The sequence below is a fragment of the Polistes fuscatus genome, unplaced genomic scaffold, assembly GCF_010416935.1.
Source record: "Polistes fuscatus isolate 324 unplaced genomic scaffold, CU_Pfus_HIC Scaffold20, whole genome shotgun sequence".
Lineage (NCBI taxonomy): Eukaryota > Metazoa > Arthropoda > Insecta > Hymenoptera > Vespidae > Polistes > Polistes fuscatus.
Genome location: NW_025113097.1, coordinates 2434742 through 2460715, shown reverse-complemented (window position 1 = coordinate 2460715; position 25974 = coordinate 2434742). Strand labels below are relative to the sequence as shown.

The window sequence follows — 25974 nt, the reverse complement described above, 5'->3', positions numbered from 1 at the left end:
TCTCCTAATCACATAACACATAATTCAGTTGAAAAAATTAATGTTACCCTTTATATAAAAAAAAAAAAAAAAAGAAATGAAAATACATTGTCAATAACACAGTCGTAGAAATAATGAAAAGAAAGGAAAAAATAACAAAAGATTCTTTTAAAGTACGCCTCCACTGGAATAATAAAATTAAAAAATTATATCTATTTAATAAATTTAACATTGCATGATATTTTTACGTAGTTACAAGTGATTCTTATTTACCATCTGGTCATATATTATCGTCTAAAATTATAAATAGAAAAAAAAGTATCGATTAAAATTTACTCGGTAAAATGTACTTCGACTTTTATATGTATAAAGATAATACGAAATACGAATGTGCAAACATATGCATCATTGATATGCACACTCGTGTAAATATCGTCGAAAATGTAAACACAGTGAGCGTTTGATTATTTAATTTACCTTGAAGATTAAGAACATTTCAGTACGACACACTCAATCGTATAAGAATTGTTATTTTCGTAATAATTATTCATCTGTATAATTAATTGTCGATATTGTATTTTATAAACATAAAAATATTATTTAAAATAGTAGATTTCTAACTTATCGGAGGCGTACTTTACATGTTAATTGCATTATTTGATTGCTAGATGGCGCAACCAGTACGTAAATTTTTATGAATTGTTTAGTCTGATTTCTGCGTTATCACTGGTGCTACGATTTGATTCTATTTAGTTTCTGATAACGTTGTTCTCAATATAAAAATGGTAAGAAACCTGGACAAAAAGTATTCAATAATTGTTAAGTCTATGATACAACTTGTTAGTGTTAAAAGGTAATACAATTTCGTACTATAGATATAATTATCGTTTAGTATACAATTAAAAAGTGCAATCGTTTGGATATAGTTGTAATAAAAAAATATAATAAGAATATTTGGTTATAAACAATGGCGAACGATCGAGAAGTTTTGAGAGAAATTTGGGATGGCAAAATTCCCGTTTGTTTTACACTTGATCCTGAAGAAACGTCAGAGTTGCAAGGTCCTGATCCGTTTTATCTTATGGTGCCTAGGTTAAGTTATTTTCCAGTGTGCACAGAAAAGGTACAAAAATTTATTATTTTTTTCATTTTCAAATATTCACAATTATTAATATTATTAATATTATTATCAACATTATTTGCGGTGTGTAGGTTAGAAAACATTTTATAAAACATATAGAAACCGATAACAAACAGGATCATGAAATGTGGTTAGAATTTAATGGAATCCCTTTAAAGTGGCACTATCCTATCGGTGTATTATTAGATATTTATTCTAATGATATTCAATTACCATGGAATATCGTTGTTCATTTTGATAAATTTCCAGAAACCGTCTTGATGCATTGTCAGAACAAGTACGTAAAGCTCCTTTGAGTTCAATGCGATATCTTTCAATAAAGTAAATTTTAATTTGTACTAATTTCATTTACCAGAGAAGTTGTGGAATCACATTTTCTTGCTTGCGTCAAAGAAGCTGATGTCTTAAAACATAGAGGACTAATCGTATCGTCTATGCAGAAAAAAGAACATAGCAGTTTGTGGAACGGATTAATTACAGACAAATTTGATCAGTTTTGGTCTATAAATAGAAGATTAATGGAAGCAGCTAACAGCGAAGAAGGATTTAAATACATTCCTTTTCGGTGCTATACAAGCGAGGATAAATATATTCAAAAACTAGTTAAACCGGTGAATGAAGAAGGCCAAAGGAAAACGTTAAAACATTTATTGAATGAAGTATTTCCAGATCAAGAATTTGGTACGTAAAAAGATCATTTTTCATTATTTCATGATAAGATAACTTTTTATTTAGATTTTATATTTTATAGTTGAAGTACGCACTCATGGGACTATTCCACCACCAGAAACACCATTGCAATGGATGTCGGAACATTTAAGCTATCCTGATAACTTTCTTCATTTAGTTGTAACTTCCTCGTAACCTACATTGAAGGGATGCAGTTAACCATAACTTTGGTGTTATTATTTAAATGTTGCTGGTGATCACTTAGAAGAGAGACATTTGTATCATGTATTTTCTTCTTCTTCTTGTGTATACAAAAAATTAATTTGATTTCTTATTTATTTTCAAATAAGAGTCAAGTGGTAATAGATTTTGTCTCTTTAGTTTTAAAAAAGATAATGTCTGTGTAAGTTAACGCATCTATACAAGAAAAGTAAAAAACAAATATTTATTTATGTCCGTCGATTAAATCGAATGCGTTTCGATCATAAACGTAATCGTACATTATCAATGTATCGTATAAAATCATTTGTGAAATAATTTTAAAACGTAGTTTAACATCGACGATTACAAACAATTGGATATATTTATTTAATATGTGCAAAGTAAGATAATTATTATTAACGAATATATATTTATTAAATAATTTTTAACATTATTTAAGCTATAGAACAATTTTCACGAGGCTTACGATACATTCTCAAAATTCTCCTAGGCAAAGTATCATTTACAACATCCGAAGCTTCGTGAGGCCTACGAATTATTACCGGTTGATTTCCATAATTACTGTACTCCATAGTCCTACGACTTGTACCAAAACTCAAATAGTTCACCACCTCTTTCTTGTTCTGTTGTTCCTGTAAAAACAAAAAAGAAAAAAGAAAAGAATTTCAAGGTGAGCTAAAAATGTTTTTTTACAATGAAAATAATCCAAGATATTAAAAAAGTAATTATATGATCCTGTAAAAATGATAAATTACTTTAAATATAACTAATGCCGTATCTTGATATCTTCTTCGTATATCCTCTTTAGTCAATACATGATCGTGATCAGGTGGTTCATATCGTGTAGTCATTTACGATCTTTGAATGTATTGCCTTTGTATATCGTAACTCGATCCATTAACACTTCAATTTCATTTTCCAGATGTTCCTAGAACGATTCTCCCTTTCTTGATTTATATTTTTCGCTGTAACTGTAAAGATTATTAATAATCTTCTACAGTGACAAAACAATTACTCTATAGTAATATTTTTCTATCATCTCATCGATAATCGAAGAAAAACAACAATAATTCATGATATGGAAGAAGAAACGAGAGAAGGGGGGAAAAGAACGGGGTAGAAGAAAGAAGTAGTCGAGGAAAGGCAGAAGAACGAGTGTAGGATAAAAATATATACTAAGAACATTAACGTTTACTTTCGCAACTACAGAAACGAGAGAAATGAGGCCTTTTTCTACTCAACTAAAAGTTGAAGGAAGGATCACGATGCGTGCCTTTGTCTTTATCTTACTCTCTCTCTTTTTTTTTCTTTCTTTTTGTCGTTATGCGCCTTCAAGAACGCGCGTTCTCGCTTGTCCCTATCCTCTTTGAGTGCAAGTGCGCTTTATAATTAGCCGCCATCGTGAAAATGACTCTCAAGAGAGAGAGAACGGCAGGAGCATTCACTGAAGGTTTTCCCAGTCAAATTGCTGCTCGAATGTGAATGGTGTGTTTTGATGTCACGACTTAAATTATTCCAACACTAATCGCGGTTATTCCCCCGATTATTCTATCCTTACCTATACATTTGTCTCTTGGTTAAACTGTTCGTTTTTTTTTTTTCGTCGACTTTTTCAAGGAAAAAACCTCGAAGCGAAAAACTACTTTCTTTTTTATAATATTTTATTTCATTTTTTCTTTTTGTTTGTTATATAAGATATAATATATATATATATAACAAGAAAGAGATAGAAGAAAAAAAGAGAGAGAGAGGGAGAGAGTTTGAATTGATGCGGTAACGGCAAGAACATGCAAAGAAAAAAAAAACATATATCTCGGGAATTAACAACAACGTGCATTTATTTATAACATTTAGTTTTTTCTTCTTACCAATAGAAAGAACTATCGACTCGAGGAAGACTAGAAGAATAATTACGTGAGAGTTGAGTTCTCTCATTGTACTACCACTGATTACCACCCCTTCACAACTTTCTGATGCAAACAAGAGTATCAGTCACGTTACTCGAGTTTTGGAATAGGGCCAGGAAATTTGTCGGGTATTCCTTTTGAGTTTCCGCCGTACCAAACGTCGTTGTTAGATCTATCAGAATGTTTTTATTTGAATCTTAATTTTCAAATTTTCGCGTTTATAATCAATAATTAGAAACGATGATAAAGTATTTTTATTTTGTTATAATCAACAAGATAAAATTGACAAAATTGACAAATAATCGTTTCAAAAATGTTCCTTTCAATCAATTGGATTTTCTTATCCGATTGTATTTCATGGGATTTGCCCCAGTCACATCGTGAACGCGTATGGAATATTTTTCTACGTGACACACGGCAAATCCTTTCCTAATAATTACGTTGCGCAAATATAAAAAATTTGATCGCGATAGTAATACCGTAATTATATTCTACGAATCGAATTTTTGTCTCATTAAAATTATATGTTGTTTTTTTTTTTGTTCCTCCGGTGACTATACTTCGTCATTGATAGTTTAGCCGATCCTATGGAATATTTTTCTACGTGCCAGTGCACCCTTCCTAATTGCATTGCACCAGTCTGTGACATTTATTGGCGCTGATTGATGCGTTGCATCAGTCTCTCTTGCTTTACGATTCAAGGTTTGACTTGTGCGCGTGCGTGTTCATGTCGCGTATGTTACACACGTACACGTACATATACATATACACGGGTTCACATACAGTGGCCTCAATAAAAACGAGTGGTGCTATTATCATTGCGATATATAACATCGTAGGCTTTTGGCAATTGGTCTTTTTTTGGTTGGTCGTCGTCCTCGTAAAACACATGCACATAGATCGGAAGAAAAACAAACTTTATAAATGAAATTAATCGGTATATCTAATTTGTCCAATTAATTTATTGAAAAACAAAAACAAATAAGAAAAGGTGAATCGAGTTACGTAAATTTTCGATCGAACTCAAACTTTTCTTTCTTATTTAGATGCATTATTATTTTCAATCAACGCGTTTATTTTGAAATCTTTTTTTTTTTTATTTATTCCTTTCACACACACAGACACACACAAACGTATCCTATTATTTATTTTTATTTTTTTTTGTTAATAATAAACATTGCAAGTAACAAAATGTATAAGGATAAATTTGTATTTTTAGATCGATTTAATTAGATTCGTCGGATTGTTGAAAATGTAATTAATAAATTATTGAATTTCCTTGTTTATCCTTAGAAAGGAATTTTCCTTAAAGGAAGATTTTAAGGAATTATGTTTTATTTTGAATCATTAACGATATCGAATAAACTACTCACGGTGTGGGAGTGAAGTGGGGGGGGGGGTTCTGCTTTATCTTCGAAAGTAAAGAAACGATTACCGAATCTGTTTTCTTTTTAAAAAAAAGATCATTCGAGAAAGAATAAGAGAGGCACACGTGCGTATTTAATTTATTTTCAATAATGAGCTTAACGGGTAGTCTTAACAGGTGTCGCGATCGAAATCAAATTTAAATTATTATTTGATATTCTATTTCCTTTTTTTTTTTCTTTTTTTTTATTTCTTAGTATTCAAGAAAAAAAAAAATTAATATTTCGAATATTAACGCGAAATATATATTTGCAACTTTTATTAACGAAACCACACAAATATTAAATAATATATATATATATATATATAATATATAAATAAATATAAAAATAATAATAATATATAATAATATATATATAAATAATATATAAATAATAATAAAATATATAAATAAATAATAATATATAATATATAAATATATATATAAATATATAATAATATATAAATAATAATAAGTAGAAAAAAATCTCGAACAAAAAAGGAAAAGAAAAGATGATAGGTACGGAATCATATCATCCTGAAGATCCTACGAGAAAAAGCATCACGTCAATTAAAAAAAAAAAGAAGAACGAACAGGTAGGGAGTAGTTGCATCGTCACGGTGAAAGCGCCAAGTGTTAAAAAGCGAGACCATGAGCGTGTAAAAAAGCTTCATTCTGATATATATCAAAGTATATAAGTATACCTACGTGCATATATACATACATATATACATATACAGACATATACCACGATTACAAATTGTTCTTATCTCGTAACGTGGTCGCATCATTTTCCACAGAAGAACCGAAGGCACGAGCGTGACTCTTTCCTAGAAACTGACAGCCTATTTTCTTTTTTCTTTTTTTTTTTTTTTACAGATACCGATTACGTAATCTTCATTGGTGTTTACTCATTGTTCCACGAGTATCTATACACCTTTTTGTTTTTTTTTTACCTCAGTCCAAAGTCGTCACGCGTTCGTAAGAAAGAATAAAGGAAAAGTAAAAGTAGAAGTTAATGGAAAAAAAAGAAAAAATGAATGTTAAACTTTTCAAATTTTTAACCGAGTAGTTAAATGAATAGTTTTTAATAAGGTATCCCACTATTTTGCTATAGAAAAATGAAAGAAAGAAATAAAAATAGATAAATACGAATGTACGATAAAAATGAATCGAAACGTCCTTCGACCAAATGAGAAATCGTACGAGCATGATGACAGGCAGCAATTGCGTATTTCAATAGGAAATACGTTGAGAATTTAGCAAGTAAACTTTAAAATGCATCTTGCATTTTATCGACTAGACCAACCAACCAACCAACCAATCAACCAACCAACCAACGTTTATCATTTGCGTCAACGTGAAGAAGAAGTAGAAGAAGAAGAAGAAAAATGCAGTCGTAGGTTGGATAAACGGTTGGGATTTCATTGTGCATCGATACAACACCTACTACTTAAATTGTATTGTGCGTGCATGCATGCGTAAGTGCATTCGTCCTGTGTGTATTTATTTAATATATGTATATACATATAAACGTATGTATACGTATATACAGGTATATATATAAACGTATGTATACATATATACAGGTGTATATATATAAGTATGTATGTATATATATATACAGGTGTATATATATAAGTATGTTTGCAAGGAACGTATGTATACGTATGTATATATATAAGTATGTATACGTATATACAGGTATATATATAAGTATGTATGTATATATATATATATAAACGTATGTATACATATATACAGGTGTATATATATAAGTATGTATGCAAGGAACGTATGTATACGTATATACAGGTATATATATAAATATGTATGTGTATATATATATAAACGTATTTATACATATATACAGGTGTATATATATAAGTATGTATGCAAGTGGTTAGTATGACGTGCTTAGAAAGTTTAACGAGTACGTGTATGACCGTCGCTCGTTCACGCTGCCAATCGTACGCGATAACGGAAATAATGCATCGCTCTGCTGGTGCATCGTCGTTCGTGCATCGTTCGTGCAACTTGCAGCCGGTTGACTCTTACTTATCTGTAGTTTTAATGTGTACTCGTAGATTGATCGGTACAATCGAGGAATTCGAGAAGTTCTCTTCTATTAGCAACTATTCAAATAATATCCTCTATCTATCTCTCTCTCTCTCTTTTATTTGTTGTTGTTTATTTATTTTAAGAAAAAGAAGAGAGGAAAAACTATCGATACGTTTCTTTGCTTCCTTCTGCGATCTATAAAAAAAAAAGGACAAAATAGTTTAACATTCGTAGATTTTGTGCGATTTATTTATTTATTTAAACGATTAGAAAATATATTAGTTATTTTTTATTTATATTAATCGTTTTTAAATAACAACGTTGTTTGAAACAACGAAAGTTTATTTATCCATCTATCGTGAATTTTCTTTGAGACGGAATAAAGAAAAAGAAATGAAAAAAAAAATATGTAAGATTGTAAATAACTTAATCGAAGGAATTATTTCGAAACGATGGTAATAAAATTGAAATTTATTCAAATATATCGTAGAATTTAAGGATAATAATGGGGGGGGGGTATGAAAGGGTGAAATGAATAATTGATGATATAAAACATCAAAGAAAATTGTTTTAAAATAATCTCTTATATTTTTTCTGTTTTTTTTTTTTTTTAAATTCGGTAAACTTCTAATATCTCGTATAATCTATGCGTAATCTTCTTCGTGCTTTTTATATATATAATACAATATTTTAATACAATGATTATTCAGTTTGTTTCTCGTTTGGATCTAATGTAAGAGAAAGAAAACGTTATCAGCAGCTTTCTCTCTTAAACCAGATCAGACAGACAATAAGATCGTAATTTTCCCTTTCGTTCTCTCTCTCTCTCTCTCTCTCTCTCTCTCTTTTTCTCTTTCTCTGTCTCTCTCTTTTCCTCCTTCCATCCCTCACATTCTTCCTCTTCCTCTCGATGAATCACAATGACGGATATGGTCGTTTCGGGCGAATCCCACCAATCGAAAAGGATACGATCACGTTCACGAGGACGTGTGTGTGTGTTGTGTGTGTGTATGTGTGAATAGAAATCAAATGAATTTATATATATATATATATTAAGATATAATAAAATATATAATATATTAAAATAAAATATATACATTTTAAATAATTATATATATATATATAAATTCATTTTTTTTTTTACACGTACATTTTCATGAATATATTTTTACATATAGTTTCATCTTTTTCTTTTTATTTTTCTCATAATCGGGATAATCTCGATCGTGTTGAGACAAATTTGATCTAATTGTTTTGATTATTTTATAATATAAATCACATTTGAAAAAAAAATGTCGTTAGTTTCCTCGTTCGAAGAAATCGAATCATTATCTTTCATTATAATTTTATTGTATTAATAAAAATAAAGAAATCCCCGCGTTTTCTATTTAAGGGGTTATACGCAGTTAGGATTTTCAAAAAATCGATTTTTTTTTTTGCATTTTCGGAATATACATATATTTAAGTATATTCTCTGAAAATTTCAAATCTATCCGACAAATATTTTTCACTTCATGTAAGCTGCAAACAAAAATTTTTAACTATGTGTAAACGTCTCTTTGAAACTTTAAACGCGTTTTTCTCAAAACGGTATTTTCAAAGTCGGTGATCTCGATTTTTCAAAAACGGCTTAACCGATCGGTTTCGAATTTTTACACAATCTTCTTAGATATATTCCTCAGGTATTAAGTATAAGGAATAATTTTTTACTAATTTATTACTATTTTTTTGTAACAATTTATAGCGAAAATTTTAGTCAAAAAAAAAACTTTTTTTTCAAATAGACGCTATTTTGTCAAAAATCAAAATTTTTATTATTCCTTGATTTTAATACCTGCATTAATCTATCCATTAAAAGAACCAACCATATTTTTTAATTTCAATAATCCAAACCGCCAATATGAAGATCACCGCCAAACGTCTTTTTTTAGAGGACGTTCAGGAAATCATCTACAGGAGCGGTGCAGATTAATATTTTTACATAATCGACGCGCTATTGTATTCTCAAAAGTTGCCTCTATTTGAATTACCATCACTTTTGTTTGAGAAATAAAAACTGTTTCTAGAAAAAATTCATGAAAATACGTCTTTTTCGAGCCTCGCAACTGCGTATAACCCCTTAAAGGGGACAAAAAATCAAGAAGCCTATGATAGAAGGAAGGGGTGGTGTTGCAAGTAACTAAACAGAAATAGGAAAGACGAGCATGATCGTCGTGGCATGATCGATCGTAGTTTTCTTCGAAATTATCGAACGGCGAACGTAAATACGTGGAAATACGAGACATGACACAGACGAGTTAAGGAAACTCTTTCGTCTGTAATATTATTGTTTTATTTCTTTATTAGAATAATAAGGAAACGTTTATATTAAATTATCGTTTATACGTTTGATCAATTTTCAATGTATACATTTTTTAAAAAAAAATAAAAGTCACCTTATCGAATCGAATAGATCAAAAATATATTTATATTCGTCGTACCGATATTATTTTCAACGAAACAAATCGAAGATATTCTTATAAGAATATATTTGAATACTAATTAATTATAAAATCAATATATATATATATATATATTTTTTTTGTCGATAAAGAGAGACCTTTGTAACGTTTCGATATCTAAAAATGAATTCGATTCTTTCTCTAAAACGAGTTACAATAACGATAAGGCACTTACGTGATCGAGACTTCCTTCGAACGAACGAACGATTAATATATTTTATTATTTATTATTTTATTTTTCATTTTTTATTTTTATTTTCACACAACCTTCGTTCGATTATTTTTATATAATATTCTTTTTAGTTTAGTTAATTATATACATATACATATATATATCCATCATATTCTCATCAAATTTATTGTTATTAAAATTAATTTCATATCTAATATTATAATTTCAATTATTTTCAATTATAATCGTCCCATAACGTGTATGAATTAAAAAAATTAAAAAATCCAAAAATTAAAGTGACATATTCTTTTTAGTTAATTATATATACACACATATATATATCTATCACTTCTCATAAATGTTGTTGCGTTATCAAATTAAATTCATATCAAATATTAATTTCAATTATTTCGAATTAATCGTCAATAAAATTCCTACGAACAGATCAAAAATTAAATTAATATTATCTCTTTCATTTAATTATATATATTCATCATTCTCATTGTTGTCGTTGGTTTGCTACCGATCTAACACACACACACACACGCACACACATATTTACAATATTATATAGAATTTTTGTGCGCTCAAGACAGGAACGAAGGAATCCTCGTGACGATTTACGCGACCCCCATAGAACGGGGGCTCGCCCACTCTCTGAACCACCATTTATGCACTTAAAAATATTGCTTATATACGCCTTATGCCTCGTTAATAGACTCTTGTGGGCTGCTTGAACACACACACACACACACATACACATCCATACGTTCATATACATTTTCAAACGCATATTTATTCGATCTAAAAACACTTTTTTTTTTTTACACACACACTCACCTAACCCGCACACACACGTATATGTAAAAGAGTTCACGAATTTTTATCTTACTCTTTTTTTTTTTCGTTTTTTCTTTTTATCTTTCTATCTCACTCTTTTTTTTTTTTTTTTTTAATATACTTCATTCGTACCATCGAATACACCATTTTCATATTACGTCGATCACGTTGAATTCTAGTTTGTTTTTTGTTTTTTTTTTCTTTTTTTTTTAATATATATATTATATATTATAATTATTATTCATCGTAAAACTTGTATATGGCAATTTTATTTCATTCGTTATGGCTTCTTTCTCACGCGATTTATTCTATAAAAAAAAAAAAGAAAAAGAAAGAAAAAAAAAACAAAACGTGTTATTTATTGTACGTTTCCATAAATCCGTCGGCACTTTTTTCCATCATCATCTCTTTCTTTGATAGAATTTAACAAGACGAAGATTTCTAAGACACGAGAGACTATTATTTCATTTATTATTATTATTATTATTATTATTTAGTATTGTTGTGTAACATTACGACGATTTCGTCGTTCCAAAAATACTTATTATTAATTTCTTCGATAATTTTTTTTTAATATAATTAATTAAAAACGAAGTATCAAGAGAGAGATACGCGTTACAATAATTACGTCTCGTTTTGGGATATAATTATATTAATAATTTATAAAAAAAAATTTTAATTAAAGATAAAATTAAAAATCGATGCGCGGGAGAGGGGGCGGGGCGGGGCGGGGCGGGGAAAAAAAGGAAAAAAATCCACAAAAATCAAGAAGATATAATAAATGTAAACGTAATCTCGTATCGTAACTTGTATTACAAATGTATAATATTCAAATGATATATATATATATATATATAAATATTCTTTTTTTAGATTAGTTGCGTGTTATAAAATGAAAGAGGTTATCTTTCGGTTGTAATCTTTCGAAAAAAAAAGAAGAAGAAAAACAAAACAAAACAAAAAAAAATCTGCGATAAAGCAAAAGAAGATCTTTGCGAAGAGTCCCCGTGAATGGTTTTTTCTTTTTTTTTTTTTTTATTTGTTGCATCAAAACGTGACTCATATTTACTTTTTTTTTTTTGTTCTTTTAACCGACGAAGATAAAAATTTGATTCCGAAGAAAAGAAAAGAGAGAAAAGAGGTGATCAATTGGAAACAATAATTAATCGATTCCATTGTTTCTAAAAAAACGATGTGTAAATAAAAAAAAACATATGATAAAAAGAAAGAGAAAGAAGAGAATAGAATGAAAAAATAATTAATATTAATTTCATAGATCGATTTTTATATACCAATGACGTATTATATTTCTTTGTTTCATCTTTTTATACTCTCTCTCTCTCTCTCTCACTCTTTAATAATTATCTTTAACGTCCGTAGTAATAGTTATTTTCTAATTGCAGTATCGTTCGCCTATTCGCATAGGAAATACCAAGGAGTTCTTCTTCGATCATCCTAACACGAATAAATATCGCGTAACACGAGGAAATCTAAGTAAAAAATAAATATATATATATTGCAATATGATCGATGCATGAGAATGCATATTTTGCAATATGATCAAAGAAAACAATTGATATGTGTATATCAAAATTCATCCCCCTTTTTTTTAATATATACGATTAAATTATTATTATTATATATATATTAATAATATAATAATAATATATATTAATTATATATATATTAATAATATAATAATAATTATATATATTATTTAATATATATACGATTAAATTATTTCTTTTTCGTTACGAGATCTCGTTTGAAAATATAATTCTGATATATATTAACGATTTGTAAAATTTTCTATCCTCGATATTATTATTCATTTACATTTAATTTTGTTTGTTTTTTTAATCAAATATCAACATTTTAGTAGTAGTTGCACGTTCGCGCCTATTAACTTTTGCTTTTCTCGCATTTTTCATTTTATTTTAGTTAGATAGGAAAGAACGTAGAACAAAAATAAAATAGAAAAATATTTATTTTACCCTCTCTGCCACCCTCCCCCCCTCTCACTTCTCATATATATATATATATATATATATATACTTATCGTAATTTTTATCTTTATTTTTTATATATTATCGTAAAGATTGTCGGCAAATAATTTTCTTACTAACGTTCTTGACTTTAGTTTCTTTTCTTTTTTTTACTTTTTCTTTTCTTTTTTTTTTACAGCTTTACGTTTAGTCGAGTATACTCTCATTCGATTCCGACGCGAAATTGACTCTAATTTTTAAGCATATTTCGTTTTCCTTTTTTTTAATGTTAATTAACTGAACTTCGATATTTTATATTATTCAACTTGAAAAGAATTATTTCTAATAAATCATAGTAATGTCTCTCGTCTTATTTTCTTTGTCATAACATTTTTTAACATCAGTTCATACTTTGATACGCGAAATGTAATATCAACATTTCGACAAACTTTGATACTTTTCTTATGGTTGACTACGATTTTAAGGCACGCGATTTTTACAATGTTCTATAACGTGTATATATATATATATATTATTATTATTATAATTATATACGTAATAATTTACATAGATCATCGTTGCAATTTAATTCGCTGTGTCATTTTTTCGCGCCTAGAGATAATATTATTTAAAAAAATGTACCCGCGTTAATGATAACGACAAATACAATTTCTATATATGTATAAATAATATTTATACGTGTATTCTTGCTTTTTGACAGATCCGTAGTATAAAATATACATAAATATATGTATAATATAACATATAAATATATATATATATATATTTATATATCCTCTTGAATTTATTATACATATAACATATATATATATATATAATTTTCCTATGCGCACGCGGGGTGTATGCGTTCAATTTGCATATTGCAATATACTACACATACACTACGTACACGTACGTACATTATACAATATATAATACATAGACAAAAAAAAAACATTATCCGTGGTCACGATTTAATAAAAGAGAAAAACTAAAAGGCACGCGGAGTTTTCTGATCTTTCTTCAAACGGAAGCATTTCTGAATCTTTCGTTATTATTATAATTATTATAATTATTATTATCGCGTTGCGAGACTAATCCCCCTTAAATATTTCGGCCATTTTCCTCACGCGGTGGCTACAATTTATCTTTTCTTTTCCATTCCTCCATTACTAACCCCTCCCCCCCTTTTTTATTATTATTATTATTATTATAATTTGTTTTTTATTTTTCCTTATTTTCTCACCCTCTAAAATTCGTTTATCCTCCTCTCGCAGGATAAGAGGGGCCGTAGAAAAATATTTTCTTTAAAACTAATACTCTTCCGCGAGAGATAAATTGATACGAAACCTATCAATATTATTTTTTTTTTGTCCCTAAACCATCTCTATATCTCTGAAATTTTTTTTTCGCGCACACACGTTTCCAGTCGAAAATGAAGTTCTTTATCTTTTCGTCGATCACGTGGGCAGCTGACATAATTCCGTAATTATAGCACGCGTACTCGACCTCTAAACGGCCTAGCTGATAGTAGTCACCAGGTTTTAATCTCGGAAAAGTTAACCGACGCTTAATCAGTGTCGACTAAATCATCGAGGTGATAACGGAGGGGGCAATAGGGGGTAATAAGAGGGAGGGGGCTGGAAGAGGAAGATATTGAGAAGAATAAGAAGAAGAAGAGGAGGAATATGAGTGGTGGTTTCTATTCCCTTTTCTTTCTCGACCAATGGCCAGCGGAATATACATTCCTTATCGCTAAAACACAACCATGTTACGATGTTGACAGTCGTCGATCCACGGAAAAGATAAGAACTTGATCGTTGAAAGACGTTCGTCTACGTGTCGTAGATCACGTACGGATTCCCGCGATCTTGAATCATCATCGTAACACTGGACCTCCACTATATTTCATAATTTTTGTTACCTTGCATTATCCTTTGATTGAAAAAATATTCTTAACATTGAACTTTAGTCTCTCATCTTTATACGTATTTTATCTTTTATATATATACATGTAACGACTATTATTAAGAAATCGTTGCACTTCCCATACACCTGTTCCGTTCTTCGTAAATAAATTCAAATGTCTTGTATGTTCGACAAATAGAAATAATAAAATGACGAAGATAAATATATAAGCGGTAGTAGGGCTAGATGAAGTGTGGACTACTAGCCGGATACCTAACGAATGCGCTTCTTATAGGGTGGAAGTCGGGGTGTAGTGTACTACTGGTCTGATTCCTCCAAGACAACGGTACTTTAAGATTGAGTTCGATAGCGTAACCGTGCCCAACTCGGTCCTCGTTTAGATTGCATATACTCTGGCAGTTGTTATTTTCGTGGTTAAGAAGATTGTGAGTTCCGAAAGGTGAGGGATCGCGATTAACACCAGTCTCCTTGCTAGGTTTACTTATAGGATTGTCTAAGTAAGGCTTGAAGAGTATGGCATCTTTACTATTAGTTGTTGTTATTGTTGTTGGTGGTGCTGGTGTTGGTGGTGGTTGTGGTTGTGGTGGTGCTTGCTGCGAGATAGGAGGAGTTGGAGCAGTACTCGTGACTGGTTCTACTAGCGACGGAGAGAAATCTAGGCATCTTTTTTGCTTGACCAGACAGAGTGGCGCCTCCTGTGGCGGGGTTTCATCCGCATCCATGCGATTAGATCGTTTCGGTGAATTGGAAACAAATTCATCGTAACAGCAGGATAACGTAGCCGTACATCGTCGTCGTTTGGCTGGCGATTCCTCGGTCGCAGCCGACTCGTTATATTCTCGTGGCGACAAATAACAATGGGACGATAGTCCGGTTACGGAATCCGTGTAGGAGGATCCTCGAGAGGAACGTAGTTCTTGATAACAAGATGAATTTGATCCTTCCATGCAACACGTATATCCTGTGCAGATTCTCGATGATTCTAATACGATTTCTGGCGACAAATTGGTTGGCCGATTATTTGGAAGAGACAGCGACGACGGGGATGCCCACTCGCAACAATACATTTGTTGACTCGGCACAACGTGAAACGGCGTAGATCGTTCGACGTACTCGACATCAACGCATTCCTCCTCGGCAATAGGCGAAACGGTATAATTTGTAGTTCTCAAATCGACTGGGAAGTCTAGCGAAATGATCGTTTGTTCTTGGCTCGGACCTAATCGTTGTCGAGCGTTACCCCTCAATGCAATCTCGCCTCTTAACTCGCTCTCCTGGCCGAGCCACTTTTGTACCTGGCGACGATTAATGCCAAACTTCCTCGCGGTTGCACGTTGATTTCCTGCCACTCCTATGTCCTGATGGAAAGCATCCAATACCTTCAGTTTGAAACGCAAAGAGAAGGATCTTCGTCGGCCTAGATCGTTGGACGAAGTCCTGGTTTCGTTCGATTGACAATACTCGATCAGGCTCTCCATTTCACTGTCCGAGCAACTGCCGCTGCTAGATCTCGCTGAAATACTTCCAGGCTCGGAATAGGTTCCCTCTTGATCGTCATCGGGACTCCTAGAGTCGGCGGGAAACGAAGTTCGTCCTGCGGGATGAGTCTCAATGTAAAATGACGGCACCCCGCCCCCTTCGCGAGTTTCTTCTTCTCCGGGCAACCTTGATTCTTCCTCTTCCTCCTCGTCTATCTCTTCCTTCTTGATCCTGACGTCACAGAATAGCCTTCGTCTTTCCTCTTCCATATTTTCTAACTCTAATAAAGTCATACAATTTTTTTTTCCAATTGACTCGGAACACTTGTTCGAATATAAAGATTCACTATAGAGAACGACGCTGGACGTGTTACTTCCAGCGTAGCAATCGTTAACACCTGCTACTCGCGTAGCTTTCTTAGGAGAGATAGGTGGATGTTCCGTCCAGGCAGTCGCGGTGACTGGGCTTGAACGTTCCGTCTTTACCATTGACGGTGTTATTGTTCTACAGTAAGCAATTCCGTCCATTGAGGATGAATCGGCGCTACCAGGAGTAGTAGTAGGACTGGTGGTAATCGTTGACGCAGCAGTATCCATCAATTGGAATGAGAAATCTTGAATATTCGATTGATAAGAAGAGTTCTTGAACGATTCGTATATCTTATACTCGTTGATGATATCGTAAGGGGAATTACTTTCAAAATGACGCTTACGTTGTTCCTCGATACTACTATTCCAATCGTAAAAGGTCCTTTCGCGTTCGTTCAACGCGGAAACTTGATGCATCGGTTCATTTTCGATTTCGGCGTGACATCCTGAACGTTGGTGTTGATCACGTGGTCCACTATACCCATCGACCATGGTCATCGTCGTTGTGGTCGTGGTCGTAGCCGATGGAACGATTTCGGATGTTGAATGCGTGTACCGTGGTGACGAGGGCGAATCTCGAGTAAGAGGACGTGACGGAAGAAGAGGTAGGGGGGGCCGGACGGTCGACTCGTCGCCGTGCAGTCTGGCGAGACCGAGGTTCAAGGCCGGCGCCGGCACCGCTGGAGTCACGCCGGGCATCGCAGCCCCTTCCGACGTCGACAGCGTTACGTCGTGTTGTTTCGAGATCACCGTTGTCGTCGACGACGGCGACGAGGAAGAAGAAGGAGAGGACAACGACGGTGACGGAGTTGATACTATAGAGTTCGAATGATTAGTTTCGGCGCAACTGTTTCTCAAATTGTCTTCGCACTGAAGCCACTTTTGTATTTGTCGGCGATGTATGCCATACTTTCTAGCTGTAGCGCGTTGATTGCCACGACAATCGATGTCATGCCTATAAGAATCAAGGACCTTGAGCTTAAAGGCCGGTGCAAATATGCGCCTGCTGCCCATCACACTCACTGACTTCCGTACGTTTTGTTGTGACGATTGTTGCTGCTGTTGCTGTTGTTGATGGAGCGATCGCTGTTGTTTGCGATGCACCATGTTCACCGTAGTTCCCTCTGCGAGTATCTCACTAGTACCACGGGTCATGGCGAGAGACAGGCACGTAACGGGGCAACTACCATGTACTATGTTCGCGAGAGCGTCAAAAGGCGTGTCAATGAATAATCATACACGTTTCTTATTTAACACAATAATAAAACGTGGTACGTTGAACAGGACAAAACACTAGAGGCACTATGAACAACTTTACGGGAACAAAAACTAAAATGACTAAAACGACGACGATGCACGGGGGTACCTCGGCGCGTAACATCACACGAACTAGTCTGACCGCACGGAGTACGGAGTTCCTTTTAGGTCTTGGTAGATGCCGTAACTAATTTTCATCCCCTCTTACGAGTCCGAGACCGTAGCCACTTCCCACCGAAACGCTCTTTTCCCCTTCTCTTTAATCTCCCTCTATTCTAGCTCTTTCTTTCTCTTGTAGTCTATATCCCCCACCGCTGCTGGTCAGAATGCGACACCGGCGCTCTCTCCGTTTTGCTTTGTCTCACCTCCCCTCTATGCCTCTTCTCAGTAAACCCCCTCCCTTCGTCTGGAGCTTAACTCGGTTCTTCTCAAACGAGCGCGCGGCCGGCTGGCTGGTCCACCGTCCACCGTCGTCCGTTCTTCTTTTTCTTCTCCGTGTACATTATGTGTGCGTGTGTATGCATGCATATCGTCTCCTCTCCCTTCTCTATGCTGTTCACCCTCTTCTCACATCTAACACATATATATCCTACTCATACATATCACCGCCCCCTGTCGTCTATCTCTTTCTTGGTCTCCTCTCCTAGCCGAGAGCGTAGGCGCCCCACCCGCTGTCCCCTCTACCGTCTCGGGCGTTCGTTCGCACCTCGCTTAGGGTTTGTACTGCTCCGCCATATTGCAGGCTCGCTTCCGTCGATGACGTGCGCGGGAAACGTCACAGCAGCGTGACGACGCTGCTCCACCGGCGCCATATTGTCTGCCATGGTCTTTCTCGTCCAGCCGTTTGCCGCCGCCGCCGCCGTCGCTGGCGCAACGGCAGCCAGCGCGGAGCCGTGCATTTTTGCGGGCCTTTCTCTCCTTTCAATCTCCGTCCAGAAGGACGGTGGAACTCTAACAGCAGCAGCAAACTACTACTACCATAGCCTATGTTTTCTTTCGCGCGTTTCACGCTTTGATCTCTCTCTCTCTCTTTCTCTTTCTCCCTCCCCGTTACTCTTTTTTTACTATGCTATATATATGTATATATGAATTTTTGTCCTTCTTCACAGAGACGTTTCCAAAAGGGAAACGTCTTTCAAGGAACGATACATGCATTTTGGATAAAATTAGCACGGTTGCATCGTCCTATGTATATACTCCTCTCGTTTCTAAGTCACCCGTCTATCTCGGGATTGCGTTCGTAAGAGAGCCTAATAAAAACGAGTCTTCGGACTCGTGAGAACAAGAGATGCAGCCAACCAGCCAGCTAGCCAGCCAGCCAGGCGCAACTCGTTCATTCGTTGTGTGATATAACGATGACGTAGGGTATCGTGACAAGAAGAGTTAGAGAAGTAAATAGAATACGTGTACGGGATACAAAAGATTCTGCTTGATTCTTTTTCTTTCCTGTATCGTACTTCCTCTTTTTTGCTTGTTTTTTTAAGTATTACTTCCGTCACGATCTAAAGACGGTAGATATTGTTAAAATAATAAAGAACAATCATCGATCTTAACGCGACGAGCCATAGAACAGGAGGAAAGTTTTGCTTTACGTAGATGAAGGTGGTAAAGAGGAGTAGCGGAGGAAATGCTGATGTAGGCGGTATTTAAAGGGAGGAAGTGAGGGGATTTTGTCTTCCAGGAAAGTGCCCATGACCGCTTGGGCTTACCGTGTAATAGATAGAGTTATATCAGGGTAGAATTTGTCTTTAGTATTAAGTCGATAGGCCGATGCAATTGGAACTTTCTTTTTATTTGTCATCGTAATTGTCATCTTTTTAGGATTACCGTTAGGTTCTACGAATTTATGACAATATGAAAGACCAGTTTCTTTCTTTATTTCTTTCATTCTCTTTAAGTTAGAGGCAAAACCTTTCGATGATGGAAAATGCGGGACTTCTTGGAAATCGGGATAGCAAGAGAACGCGAAATGCTCGCAAGTACGAAACACGGATTTCTCGGTGTATGCGCCGCGAAATGAGATCATGTTGTTTTTGTGGCATGAAGTCGATGGTTAATACGTTTAGCTACGCGTCCGCGCGGTTGCCATGCTTCTACGTCTTGCGCGTAGGCCAACTCGCGAGGCGATGACGCAAGCTGCGCGTTGGCACGTATACATACTTCTTCGACGACGACGACAGAGAGAAGAGAAGAGACGAGACGAGAGGATACGACGAACGAACGAACGAACGTACGAACGAACGTACGAACGAACGAACGAACGAATGAACGGCCCGACGAGTTAGCTAGCTAGCTTGCATCGACGTGACTTGGAAAGGAAGAAGAAAAAGAGGAAGAGAAACGAAAGATGGAGAGAGAAAGATTAAGAAAAAGAACGGAGTCGTAAATTTTCATGTCCACTTCAATAGTTTTTCAGTATAAAAGAATCGTCGGTATTCTTTTGGAAATTCCCAAAAGAAAACTAGCCTGACCGTTTTTCTAGAATTAGGAGGGTTAGGGTTCGAGTCAGGTATGAAACTAATCTTCAAGGTAGTCGGCAGTAAAAGAGAAACATACCTGCTTTCCCCACTCCATACCGACCTTCGTACCGTAACAGCTCATCGTTTTAGCATTTTTGATCGAAATCTCGAGCTACGATTGCGATTTGCTCACAACAAGGCGCGTTTCGTCATATCGGATAATTATCGTTGAAAAAATAATAATTCTTCATTTTCGCTCGATGAATTTTCATTCGCATGTAAATCCACAATCTAAATCCCGTTAAATAGAGTTGTGTTGAACGAAGGGAAAGGATAGATAGAGAAAGGAAAGAGACAGCGATAAAAAAAGAGCAGATTGATGCGACGGACGTGGCGCAGCAGCAGCAACAGCAGCAACAGCATCAGCAGTGGCAGCAGCAACAGTGGCAGCAGCAGCCAGCGGCAGCAGCTAAGTCAGACCGGCAGTCGCCTAGCGCGCCACGACGGCTGGCATGGCTCGTCGGATTTGTCCTTGGGATCGAGAAGGTAGGCGCAGCCCAAGGAAAGAAATGTGGCAACATGGCAGCAGCAGGCAGAGCTCCCCCTCCTTTGTCCGTCGTCGGCCGGTCTTGCCAGACAGGGTGTCGCCAGCTCGGTCGGCTTGGTCGGCTGGGTTTACGAGAGGGAAAGAGAAGATCGACGGGTGAAAGGAGGAAAGGGGGCATGAGCAGGGGCAGGGGTAGTGGCTGTAACAGCAGCAGGAGGTGGTGGAGGAGGAGGAGGAGGAGGAGAAGTTGGACGAACAGGGACGTAGGGAGGGGGATTCCGGTATGTGTGCTGCTAGCGTAGAGTAGGAGGGAGGTTAAAGCGAAACGCGCTCGTGCAACGGAGAAGAGAGTCCGGTGATGGGGATGAGAAGGAAAAAGAGGAGGAGAGAAAAAGACAGTACGCCGCTGCTCTCTACGTATCGTAGGATCGGTCGTGGACCTACATTCACGCGGGTAGCCATGTTTGAAAACTCGAGTCCCGCTGGAATGTGCCTAAGGGGGCCTCCTGCCCCTCTCTCTTGGTTTTCCTTCCTTCGCCATTCTACTATGGCCCCGTCGACGATCTTCCGATGGCTTTTGCTTTCCCCTCTCTCCACGATTCTTCTCTCTATGCACGAGTGTTGGCGCCCCAAATGGTCGCGTAACCAGAGACGCGCCTCTGGCCTGCCCTGGTCACGCCAGACTTCTCGGCGCCCAAATGATGTGCCGACCATTCCCTCTCTCTTTCTTTCTTTCTTTCTTTCTTTCTTTCTTCCTCCTACTCGTTCTACTCGTCTCGTTTCGTCTCATCTCGTCACGTTCCCTTTGCTTTCCTTTTTCTTCCAGCATATACGTATAATCCTCATGAACCCTCCTCCGATGAAGTCTGAAGGAGCCGAATATATAGCTGAGTTTCTTTGCACCTTCAATAATATACGAATATTCTTTTATAATACTCGAAGTCGAACTCCATTGAAAGAGAACAGAAAATACGTTGGTGGTGTTTCGGCTGTTTCTCGTAGCACATGGGAACAATACGAAATGCGTGATATTTTAAAAATTTGTGGAAAAACGAGATGAATGAATGAGAATAGTCACCAAAAAGGGACGATCTGTTTTGCTTTCGTAGGAAGGAAAGATTTTTTGGCAAACAGATTAAATATCGACGATTAATTGTGTATTTTGTTCGATGATATTTCTTTTAATAATTTTAGATTGGATTTTCTAACGTATAATATTTTAAAAGTTTCTATCTTCTTGCCCGTTGTTCTTCGTCGCCGGACTTTGGAAAAGACTCCGCTATCAGCTTGTACGACTTCTTATCTCAAGTTTTCTTAGAAAAAAATCCCTGCTCGAGAAACGATGAGTCTGTCCTTCGTAATCGCACATATATGCACGTACACACATACACACACGTATATATATATATATGTATTTGTATGCACGTATGTCGCTAGGTCGATTACATCAGTAGCTTGTTAGCTCGATAAGGAGTTAATAAAACTAATAATAATAATAATAATAATAATAATCCATTCGTTCAATGAAGAGAAAAATAGAAAGAGAGAGAGAGAGAGAGAGTCAATGTGCTTGTTAAACTACATGGGTAGAAGATCATACGAGTTCTCTCCATATGTTTTCATTTTCATGTCGAATAATTAGATAGGACTGTTGCGAAAGAAGATAAAACGCATACTCGCACCGTATTTTCTTTCGAATAGGGTGAAAAGGGTTTCGTTAGCTGCTCTTTTAAATCGTAAACTCGAGTTTATACTTTAGTTTATTTATGTGCACGCCGACTGGGAGAGCGCCACACGTGCAACCTCGTACATATTAGTTTTCATTTTCTTCGTGTTAGTTCGTATATGTCCATGTGTTCGTCCCTGTTTACGACTTTGTGCGTAGTGGTGCGTATTTGCACACACACACGCATTACATTAGTGAATCGTGTATGCGTGTATGGTGTCGAACCTAATCGCTCGTATACCCAGGGCCGCATTGATCACATCATTGTCGCCATAAGGAAATAATAAAAGAAAAAGTAAAGAAATAAAGAAAGAAACAGGTTAAGACGTTCATAATTAATGCGCACGAAAGAGAAATGGCCACGTGACGTTGGTCTCTGGCCAATGGTACGGTATTTTGACGACTTTCTCTGAAAAGAAACTAACCTATAATACGCTCGTATGCAAATGAGTAACGAGCGCTTATTGGTGGACTCTATTCAAAACTACAGATCGATAACCGTTAAATTGACTGTGAAACTCAAACTCAATTAGTTTTAAAGGATCGGTAATATAATTTATAGGTATAATAACTTTCATAAGGTCAGTTTCGATCGGTCCACCTTCTTCTATCGCGCATTTACTTTACTTGCTGCTGCTGCTTTCTCTTTTAAGATCTTGTCTCGTGACCAAGAGCGCGAAAGAAGGATAACCAGGAACGTACGTTTAGAATTCGTTTTAAATACTAGGTTGATTGAGAAAGATAGAATGAAAATAAAAAAACAACAAGGAAAGAAATGATAGAAAGATTGAGAAAGATCGAAAGTCGTATAATAGGCCCACCACCTTCCCAGTCAACATTCCTACATTACCGATGCATAATTTTGTTAAGAACCTTGCGTTGCGTCCCTGATATCGGGTGTTTCGCGTAGGTTAAGCGTCACACTTGGCCGCACCGCTCGTTTGCCTACGTACGAACACAGAAATACACCTTCTCCGTGGGCGGTCGCACGATGGCGCCTACTCGCGCATACCTGAGCACACCGAGTGAGCAAGAAAGAGAAAGAAAAAAAAAGAAATAAAGAGAGGGAGAGAGAGAGAGAGATAGAAGGAGCTTAAGAAACCTCTCCGTCAAAAGAGAACGTTTCTTTCCTTTTATTACTCACGCACCTCATACGTGTTGTTCGGCTCTTCTTATTTTACCTCTTTCATCTTTTTCCGCGATAACACGTGGAAGACCAGTGGAAATAATATTATAGCAATAACAATAATAATATTAATAATAATAATAATAATAATAATAATACAAATAATAGTCTTATCATCGTAAAACAGCAGCTTTGCGAGCAATGTGTGTGAGCCTACGACGCCTACATTAGATCCTCTCTTTCTCTTTTTCTTTTTTCTTTTTTCCCCTTTTCTTTCTTTCTTTCCTTTTCTTTTTCTTTTTCTTTTTCTCTATCTTTCTCTTTCTCTACGTTGCATGCATATACAGGCTAACCTTTTATCTTATCATTGGCGAAGGCGTATCGAGGCTGACCGCCATGCATTTTGCCTTTGGCACGAACGCTTTTGATGACTTCGATGCGAAGACTTCGTATTCCGGATCTTTCATTTCTTCCCCGTTTAGTTTTATTCCAAATAATAACGGAGAATTCCACGATACGGAAAGACAACGCGCGAGAGATAAAGAATATGACGTTGAATTTCTACGAAACGATTCAACAACCCTTCCTTTCTTCCCTACCTTACTCTTCCTTACTTTCATTTCTTTTGTTTTATTTTAACCTAAGCGGCGCGCGCATCAAATTTATCGACATTACCTACCGAGGAAAATGTAAAACGCAAGTTTGATTTCTGTTTTATCGACAGATATCGTATAACCCTATAAAGGATCATCTTACATATTTGAATTCAAACGTCACGTAATAATCTATTCCATTCTCGTTTAATTAAATCTCTGTAGTAGGGATTTAACGAGGTCATCAATTAGGTCATCTACTTCTTGCACACGTTGGTACTACGATGGAATCTTTTCTATGGATGGATGAGTAACGGTTTTATTATTTAAATTCTTCTTCTTCTTTATCGAATTTGGTTTTACGATAAATCAATATGGCGGCTTTGTTCTTTTTTTTTGTTTTTTTCTAAACGGAATTATAGATTTTTCATTTCAACGGGCACGATTTATAACGAGATAATTAAGGGGAAGATCATTTAAAATGATATATTATATTTCTTCCGTCGATATTGCAAAATGTCTTCGTATCTTACGTTGTTTAGCTCATTAAATTTGTTATCCGTTTGATCTAACGGTCTGCTCTTACGTTATTATAACGCAATTTATGTCTGATTTAAGATTTATCCGTTTAATCGAATCGAATTAATTCTTAAACGAACGAGAGGGATTGAATTTAATTGAATATTCTTATCGAGAATAAAATATATATATGTATATATAAGATGATATAGAATTTGATTTTATTTTCATTCCGTACGTCAAAGGTTTTATTTTTAAAGTATTAAAGAATGTCAAGTGATGTTTTTTTGACCGCAAGATGTGTCAAATGATTGCTATTATTGTCGTGTAATGCTAATGTAAACGTTAGTTGTCTACGGTAAATCACGGATGGCAAACACTTACAAACAGCAGACAGGTTCGTTCGTTAAGCTAGGACTCTCGTCATTGGCTGATCGCCGATTATTGCGTATGTATGTGTAATATGTATATATACAAGGTGTCCAATAAGATCCAAGCCAAATTAATATCACACGTTAATGTAATCGAACGGGAATGTTTTATTAAGAAATTTTCGGTATTCCGTGATTTTTAATCAAATTCAAATCAAATTCAACAAATTCTATCATACGATTGAGTTTAACTTTAAGAATAATTTTGATCAGTTCCGTTATGATTATTCGATAAAATCATTTTCCGAATATAGTCTATATAAAAATTGTTTATCTTTTACACGTGATTTAATCATAGAATTTATTTTGGCCTTTTTGTAGAGACCGTTTGTATATCTATTTCAAATTCATTCATTTCGTAATCATAAATTAGTCGAGTATCAACCGGTGGAAGACAACCGTTCCTTGACATTTTAAACTTGTAACAAAATTTTATTTTCGGAGAAATAAAAGAATAAAAGAAAGAAAGGAAAAAAACAAAAATAAAAAACTTGTCCTATCTTCTCACGCGAAATCATTTAAGGAAGTATATTATAACGAGTAATAAGTATTCAATAATAATTTGAATGTATTTCGTTGCTTGTGTTTTTTTCTTCCTTTTTTTTTATCTTGTTTCATTTTCTTAATTGGCACTTAGCAAACTGGTAAACGAGTGTGA

General features: G+C 35.1%; 3 protein-coding genes across 7 annotated transcripts; 1 reads left to right on the top strand and 2 right to left on the bottom strand.

Annotated features, from left to right (window-relative positions):
* Positions 1-141: 141 nt before the first annotated feature.
* Positions 142-2214, top strand: LOC122517541 (autophagy protein 5). 3 transcript variants are annotated; one of them, XM_043635991.1, is made up of 5 exons: positions 142-832; positions 906-1102; positions 1192-1397; positions 1476-1801; positions 1872-2214. In XM_043635991.1, exons 2-5 carry the CDS (start codon positions 947-949, stop codon positions 1982-1984), a joined length of 801 nt encoding a protein of 266 aa, XP_043491926.1. In that variant the 5' UTR covers positions 142-832; positions 906-946; the 3' UTR covers positions 1985-2214. The 3 variants fall into 3 exon arrangements, with proteins under 3 accessions (XP_043491926.1, XP_043491925.1, XP_043491927.1); XM_043635992.1 differs by having other exon boundaries at positions 143-832; positions 966-1102; XM_043635990.1 differs by having other exon boundaries at positions 142-1102.
* Positions 2215-2403: 189 nt separating this feature from the next.
* On the bottom strand, positions 2404-24411 carry LOC122517542 (putative uncharacterized protein BRD3OS). Of its 3 annotated transcripts, none has more exons than XM_043635993.1 (3): positions 7261-7375; positions 2767-2939; positions 2404-2643 (listed from the first exon to the last, which is right to left on the bottom strand). In XM_043635993.1, exons 2-3 carry the CDS (start codon positions 2860-2862, stop codon positions 2446-2448), a joined length of 294 nt encoding a protein of 97 aa, XP_043491928.1. In that variant the 5' UTR covers positions 2863-2939; positions 7261-7375; the 3' UTR covers positions 2404-2445. The 3 variants fall into 3 exon arrangements, 1 of the variants encoding a protein (XP_043491928.1); XR_006303887.1 differs by lacking the exons at positions 2404-2643; positions 7261-7375 and adding exons at positions 7382-7579; positions 24127-24411 and having other exon boundaries at positions 2791-2982; XR_006303886.1 differs by lacking the exons at positions 2404-2643; positions 7261-7375 and adding exons at positions 7382-7579; positions 24127-24411 and having other exon boundaries at positions 2791-2939.
* Positions 14098-20106, bottom strand: LOC122517540. Its single transcript, XM_043635988.1, has one exon. It carries the CDS (start codon positions 17811-17813, stop codon positions 15033-15035), a length of 2781 nt encoding a protein of 926 aa, XP_043491923.1. The 5' UTR covers positions 17814-20106; the 3' UTR covers positions 14098-15032.
* Positions 24412-25974: the final 1563 nt, after the last annotated feature.